Source organism: Sinocyclocheilus anshuiensis, unplaced genomic scaffold (genome assembly GCF_001515605.1).
Source record: "Sinocyclocheilus anshuiensis isolate Anshui unplaced genomic scaffold, SAMN03320099.WGS_v1.1 scaffold162, whole genome shotgun sequence".
NCBI lineage: Eukaryota > Metazoa > Chordata > Actinopteri > Cypriniformes > Cyprinidae > Sinocyclocheilus > Sinocyclocheilus anshuiensis.
The window spans coordinates 1,833,459-1,841,401 of record NW_015542351.1 but is presented as its reverse complement, the minus strand read 5'-3'; the positions used below and the strand labels follow the sequence as shown (position 1 = coordinate 1,841,401).

General features: G+C 41.1%; 1 protein-coding gene across 2 annotated transcripts in view; it reads left to right on the top strand.

The window, feature by feature from the left end:
* trit1 (tRNA isopentenyltransferase 1) overlaps nucleotides 1-7,943 on the top strand; it is a 48,744-nt gene that overhangs the window by 37,077 nt on the left and 3,724 nt on the right. For both annotated transcript variants that reach the window (XM_016490157.1, XM_016490156.1), the window contains one exon: nucleotides 1,153-1,230. In XM_016490157.1, the coding sequence (XP_016345643.1) occupies nucleotides 1,153-1,230 (78 nt within the window). The remainder of the gene's footprint in view (nucleotides 1-1,152; nucleotides 1,231-7,943) is intronic.

Here is a 7,943-nt window from a genome sequence, read left to right as displayed (position 1 = left end):
ACAGAAGTGTGCGTGCTCTCTCTCTCTCCCTACCGTTAAGTAACTTGTGCATTGTTTTACTTACTTGTTTTTGACCTATCTGACCGAACTACAAACTTTCCAGTGATGAGAAAGATATATTCACTCGACAAGCTCGCGCATCTGCACTGCCGCGCGCTCAATCCACTCAGCGTGCTTTGTTTATCAGCTCACGCACATCAGCTATACAGGCGTTAATACTGAATGTTTAACATTATATTCATTGCATACATATACTTCATAGTAGACATCCTTAACTCCTTTCTGCTGTCTGTTGTTCTGTTGTCGGTGTTTCTTTGTTTGAATATGGCGCTTATCACATGCTGTGTGGTATCGGCGTTTGGTATCGGGGCATTTTAACGAGTACGAGTACAGGAGACAAGTATCGGGCCCGATACCAGTATCGGTATCGGTGCATCCCTACTTGATATCATAAGTGATCATTTACTCACCCTCATGGCAATCCAACCAAATCTTTCATGCATCAAAATGTACAAAAAGCCATTGTAAAAATATTAAGCTAAGCTGTGCTTGCTCATTTGACCATTTTTGATGTGCTCAATGTATGTGCATTGATTAATGTTTGTGTGAATAAAAACCTAAAATAAATCCGTTCAAACAAAGTAGTAATATTTAAAATAAAGTAATTGTGTCTCTTCAGAAGACTTGGATTAAACCACTTAATTCAAATGGATTACTTTTGCAATGTGTTTTTGTAGTTTTTTATTCATGAAAGTTTTGTTGGCAAGGACTTTCAAAGGACAAAAATTATGAGTGAAAAGTTTTGGATGAAGTGTCCCTTTAAATTTAACAGTTCAAATCCCAATATTTGTCAAAAATCTTAAATTTGACTAAATTGTGCTGTCGTAGAACACAGATACAGCCCAGTGTGCTCTGGCACCAGTGGTATACTGAAGGGGAAGTGGATTGAGAGAGAGGGCGGCTGAGAGTTTTAATGGAACTGCCTCTTCCTCTTCCCCTCATTCTCTAGGTTTTGCTATTAAGCACTTAAAATTGTGTCAGTAAACCCACCGTGCATGACTACTTTTCACTTGACTTCTCCCACAAACATCTCACATAGTACTTGGTGTGACATTCATGTATCGATCTTGTTATTTCCTCCCTCTCTCACAGGGATCGAGTCGCTCAAGCAGGCGACCCGACGCTACGCCCGAAAACAGAACAAATGGGTCCGCAACCGATTCCTCAAGAGTAAGTCTCACTGAATATACACTCTTTTCTAAGTTTGGGTGCTGGTGTGGTGTAGTGGTCAAGTTCAGAAGCCAGCTTATTTGATCCCCACAAGGTACCAAACTGCAGGTTATTCTAGCCATAATATCCCTGGAATAAATTCATGGAATGGCATTGCATGAAACCTTTAGTGTGACTTCTCTTCCCCTTTCCATCCTGTTGCTATTGTTTGAGAGTTTAATGGTCTGTGAGGTACGGTCTCTGCTGCTGGATGCTCCGTAACACCACAGCTGTGCTTGTTCAGAGTGCATCGTAGCCACTGGCTTTAATTTGGATCACACTTACTCTCACAGGAATTGCAGTCACAGTTCACTCATCTGAGATCTGTATTCATTGGTGCGCATTACATGTTGGCTTCACTCTTGGCTTGTCTGTTGTATATTGGCTTCAGTCGCCCTCAGATGTTACTGGAGCTGTGTATGTGTGTCTTTTTTTCGTTTTCTTTCAGAACGGTCCAATGGTCAGGTAATCACAGCCGTTTTAACGAGATGGACTTCACACAGACCATTAAACACACAAACTGCTGTGTAGAAATACAGTGTGTGTGTTTGAAGGCTACCCCTCCCTTACAGACAATCTCAAAATTCCAAGACTCAGAGTTCAGTATTTACCGGCCTTGGGTTGATAAAAGATCAAATGCTTGTAAAGCTTGGGTGTTTCAAGACACGGTCAGTCTGAACAGTTTGTACCTTTACTTCCTAACAGACAACAGCCGAATCAGCGAACCCGTCAATGGATGAACAGCTGTGTGTGTATGTGTGTGCTGGTGACATCAGGGTGTGAAGTTTATCTAGAGAAAGGAAGTGAAGGGCACTTCAAACAAATGGAGAATGTACAAGTGAAACACTGTTAGTTGTTCACATAATAAAAGCTGTAAAGTTAAAAGGCGGGTGTGTATGTGTGTGGCACAGGGGACGTTCACACAGGTTGTGTTGTGTTTTGGTTTATCTTGTATACAGAAACAGCTAGACAGAATGGGACAAATACAGAACGCAGGAGTCCCAAGGGTGGGTGTGTTAAAAGTTAAACTAATTTTAACTTGTTGCTTATGGAGTGAGATGCTGAAAAAAACATTGAGGTGTGGCACAGTGGACTGTTTGATACATATGTATGTAGACCGAAAATGTAAAAAATAGTACAGACAGAATGCAATAACTCATCCTGTTTATAGAACCTATACAGGAATAATTCACCCAAAAATAATAATAATTTTGTCAGACAGCATGTTGTTCCAAACCTTCCTGACTTAAACTCAAGAACTTGTACATTACTTCTTTTTTTTTTTTTCTGGTCCAACCAATTCATTGAAGAAATTAGACTTAAAAGAATGATTTGTTCATAAATTGGACATTGCTACTTCTAGCTAAGTAGAGCTAGGGCAAATGTTAAGATTTTCAGTTAAATGCTACTTAAATATTGGTCTGTTCTGCACACAAAACTCCACTGTATGGCTTCAGAATAATTTAAATGTGGATCACTTTTCATTATATTAAAAAGAGTGGCCAAGACATTTAAAAGAAAATGTGGAAAATTGTTTTCCATGAAGAGTCATATAGGTTTGGAATGACATGACATGACGATTTTCATTTAAATATTCATTTCTTCCACTTCTCCTCTTTCCGGTTCTTCACGTACCTTACTCTGCTTCCTGTAAGCACTTCAGTATTGACCAAACCAATGTCTTCGATTTACCTTTGATTTCCACTAAACAAGTCCATGGCCTTCATTGCCTGGACTGTTCCTCCCAACATTATCCGGGCATTCCTTTGGACTCCGACCCCTGTTTCTGAGGATCCTGGACTGGATTAACCCTTGCTCCCCATCCCTACAGAGACTACCAGCAATCCTGTTAGCCCTAATGAGATTAGGCAGAGACAGTGGCTAGCCCTCATTAAGAGTAGTTTTGTGTCCCGCCATATGCGGCCGGACCCTACACACAAAGGCAGCATTAGGTGAGATGTCTTTGAATGTTGCCTTCCTCCACGGCCTCTCCTCACCTCATGAGTTATATGAGGAGGAGCCTTTTGGTCATCATCTTCACCAGATGATCTCTGTCACTTTGATCAGTGATCAATCCTGTAGTATAGTAAGTTTGTACTCCATCTATGCAGTATACCAAGCATTTTGCCATCCTAATTACATCAGCAAATAATAAGTAGCAGGCAAAATTTCTCTCTAAATTTCCTCTTTAGCCAGTCCGTCTGAAGGCAGAGTTCCAGGCCATATTCCAGACCAGCTCCTCCGAGTTCAAGTCCATGCCGAGTCCACATGCTCCTGAAAATATGGTCTTGAACTCGAACTTGAGACAGATTTGAGTCAGAGTCTGGTCTTATCTGGAGTGAGTGCTACAACACTACTATTAGGTTTCTAAGAACCAACTAAACTTGGGTCACCTCTTTGTTGCCTTACTTGGGGTTCAACAGGCCAGTCTGTCTCAAGTCGCAACTCTAGGTTGTTTCGTCCTCGTTGAACCCCTTGTATCCATCACCACCACCAGGGCAGGACTTAAATGGCCGGGGGGCCCTGGGCTTGAGGTTATGTTTGGGCCCTATACCTATACACAACAAATGCCCTCAACTAGAACATCATTATGGAATAAAATACACAAAAATGTAAATATGCTTTGAGGTTTATATATAGTACAATTAATATGCAACATGTCTAGTCTAGTCAAAGTTTAGATGTAATATTAAATCAGTTGAGAGATCAAAACCCTGAAATTACACTGAGCAAAAAAAAAAGCCAGAGATGTATTAGTATTATAAAACTTTATTGTCATATCCGTGTCCTCTTATGTCAGATTCTTAAATTTAATCAATAAATTCAATCAGAATAAAAAGACATGTTGGATGTTAACATGTCTTAACATCCATAGATGGATTTTGCATAAATTAAGTTTAAATATAACATTTAATTGTAGAAATATTAAATTATTGCAAAAATTAAATGATAAACTACTTTTTTTTTTTTTTTTTATATGAATATTTGTACTATATCATAGGCATATTTTATAAAAACAGAAACTCATTAAATGGCTATTTTTATTTATTTATTTTTGATCATTTTGAAGACATTTCTGCCCACTATGGGTGATGGGAGTGAGACCGGGAGAGAGCACTGAAAACTCTTCAGATCGCATAATTTAGTGGAACATTAATATAATATACTGTACAATTGTCCTCTGTAAAGAAATTAGGCATGAACATATGAGAATTTTATCACTATCTTTTGGGCTAAAGGCTTAATGGAGCTGTTTAAAGTAGCCATGTGATCAAATTAATTGGCACAGATGCATTTCAATACGTGTGTCCTCCTCCTGTGTGAAATACCGTATTGACCCGAATTTAAGACGATGTTTTTTTCTTGGAAATACATCTAAAAAACGCGGTCATCTTATATTCAGGGTCTAGACTTTGACATGTCAATAATACACCCACAACAATAGGTGGCGCCAAATACGCATAAAACGGGTGTGCCGTGAAATACGTAATGTAATGCGTGTTGTAAAGATCACGAGTAAAAACTAAAGAAAAAGAAAACCTTACAGCTGCATGAGTTGTGACTGTCACGTTAGCCTGATGGGACCAAACTCCCTTTGTGATTTTAAAACGTAAGACAGTACCCAGATTTGAAGACTACAGTAAGATTTAACTTCTACTGTTAATAAGATTTTGATAGCAAATACGGTAATCATAAATACCAGTTTATGCTGTTTGATTATGGCCTCGAAGGTCGTAGTTGGAAGCTGTTAGCCTCGGCTGGCCAGTGGAAATATGGCTAATAATTTCTGAGTGGCATATAACTGAACAAATCAAACAAACGTAAATGGGGAAAGGCGGGGCCCATGGGCTGCAGCCCGGTCAAGCCCAATGGTAAGTCCGGCCATTCCCACCACTCTCCTACCCTTTGCTGGACTCTGCGAAGGGTCTGACTGCAGACATGCACATGCACTCTCAGACTGCACTTCCGCAAGTGACGTCACTTGGAATCTTTTTTTATTTATTTGTTTATTATTATTATTATTTTTAATTGAATCTCTCAACATTTTACAACAGTAGCCGGGTGGTAAAGACAAGAAAAAAAAGAAAAAAAATTACAATGTCACTTGCAGTCGCCGCCTGCACTCTGAGCTACCTGCGACATCACTTGCAATCGACACAAATCTTGCGTGCTGCCAATGGAGACGAGACGCTGTAGTGGTTAAATTATTAAAACTTATTTAGTACTATAACGTACAGGGTCCTGTAAATCACGTGAAGGAGAGAAAGACAAGACCCACACATCCATGGCCACAGAAAAGCAGAATATGAACGCAGTGCGCAAAGTCTCTCGTTAAGCATTTTCCATACGTAGAAAACCATTAACACTTTATATGGCTTAATGCATAAGACAGTGATTTTAAAATACCAAATTCGATATATCTTTTTTCGTGTCTTCACCACCTGGCTACTATTGTAAAATGTTGAGAGTTCAATGTATTGACCCTATTGGGACTCTGACCTGCTTTTGGTCTGGTTAAGCTCCTGTGGCTGTCTGTCAGTGGCCTAACTGATCCCTCCCTCCACACCCCACGCATCCCAGGGCCTCATGGGGCCCTCAGCTGACCGGTTTAATCCTGCAGGCATTAGTGCACTGCTAGGAATTCAGATTGGTGGCAGGAGGTTGGAGTCTGTGGTGTGGCCCCTTGGGGATAAGGACTGTGGGGTCATTGAGAGCAAACTTGGGTTCATTGTCCTCCTGGCCTCTATGGGGAAATCAACAATTCCTCTTTCATTTTTCAGTCAGTGTTTTTTCATTTGTTCTCTCTATTTATTTGTGAATTGCGCTCTAAGGTGCTATGTATATGCCAGTTTGGTATATTGATTTTGTTGGCCCAAGAAGGGAACATTACTCTGAGCAGTCAAACAATTTTTGGAAACGAAGTTCTTATGATGTGCCACCCTTATTAAAATCAATTGATTTGCAGCCATTAGCCTGCTCAAATGTCAGCATGCTTCCTTGTAGAGCTGAGCCCATTTTGAACCCTACTGTTGACAGTGTAACAGCTGAATTCGGGATTAGGGTGAACCTGAGCTCCATATATCCCTGTGCTTCCCCAGGGAGATTGGGCCGAGCAGCTTGGGGGGTAACCGTGACAACGGCTCAGTTGACGGCTTGGGAAGGCAACGTGAGTATTAAATAACAGTCTCTTGCCTTTTGTCAACGATAGGGGAAACCTGAGTGGGATGCGCGACAGGTGCGACATAGAAAAGTGTCCCCTTACACTCTGCACACCTCGGGACACACCCCGCACTCCCTAAAATACATTCCCGCTGCAAGACTGCTGCCAGCGTATAGATGAAGATTGCCACGTAATGTATAAACAAGTTTAAATGAGATTAAGGGATGAGAGAAGAAAAAACACAGCTGCTGATGTGTTGACCTGGTGGCTGCAACCTACAGCTGGAAGTCTGATGATTACGCTTTGTGGCCATTTAATTTCTTAGCACTCACTTCCTGTTTGGAATGTCCAAAGATGACTGACAGAGTCCTACAGCTGTCCAGCATTGCAACAGGTGTCCTGTGCTGAAATCCATATCTACTTTCGTCCTTTCTTGCCCTAGGCTCTCTTATCACATAAACAGCAGCAGGTGTGACTGCTCAGTGAGTTTCCTTATGCCCATGACTTCAGAGACTCTAGAGGATCTGCCATTTGGTGAGCGAGGGGTCTTTTCAGATTTTAAAAGACGCCAGACGTACGGCTGCCTGCCGTGGGTGTGCTGGAGAGGCGCCGCCTCATTGAGGCAGATAATTGAGATCTCTGTGCTTAGAAACCCTTGTTCTCTTGTCTTTTCCACCATTCAGGTCTGGCAAGATTACTTGACTTGAATTTCACTGAGATTTTAATTTTGGGCGGGAGGGAAAGACCTCCGTTCAGCATCTGTTTACCCCCAGATGGCCATCGTTGCCCTGTTCCCTCTAATTAAATTATCCCAGAGAGAGAGATGGAGAGGGAGAAGTTTAAAGAAGTATGTAAAGGTACAAAAAAAGAAAGTCCTCCACTCCCCACATGTCTCAGGTAGGCCAGGAGTCTCTGTGCAGGCCCACCTGCTGCCGCTCTTTTCTGATAAGCACAATAGCAGACATAAAGACTGCATAACTTTCTTTGATTAGAAGCGACTGCAAGCAAGAGGCAACAAGGTTTAGTTTGGGCTAAAGAGATGCTTTACATCAGCTAAGTGGGACGCTGGGTTGTGTGTGTGAAGGAACACCTGTGTGTTTGATGCCAATGCAAAACATGTACAGGCAAATTAAAAGGAGTTAGTCCTATAATGCTGTTTGTATCTCGTTTGGTGCATGAAACATTATCATGATCCATACTTTCAGTTTTTTGCTGGGAGATCTTTGCCGAGTTGGAAGTAATGGATTTTGATTTATTTAAAAATTTATATTTGGTGAGTTTAAAGGGGTCATATGATGCGATTGCAAATTTTCCTTTCTCTTTGGAGTGTTACAAGCTCTTGGTGCATAAAGAAGATCTGTAAAGTTGCAAAGCCTAAAGTCTGAAATCCAAAGAGATATTCTTTATAAAAGTTAAGAGTCAGCCACGCCCTCCTAAAACGGCTCGTTCTAACACGCCCCCACGTCTACGTCACGATGTGGGAAGATTTGCATAACGCCACCCAAATGTTCAC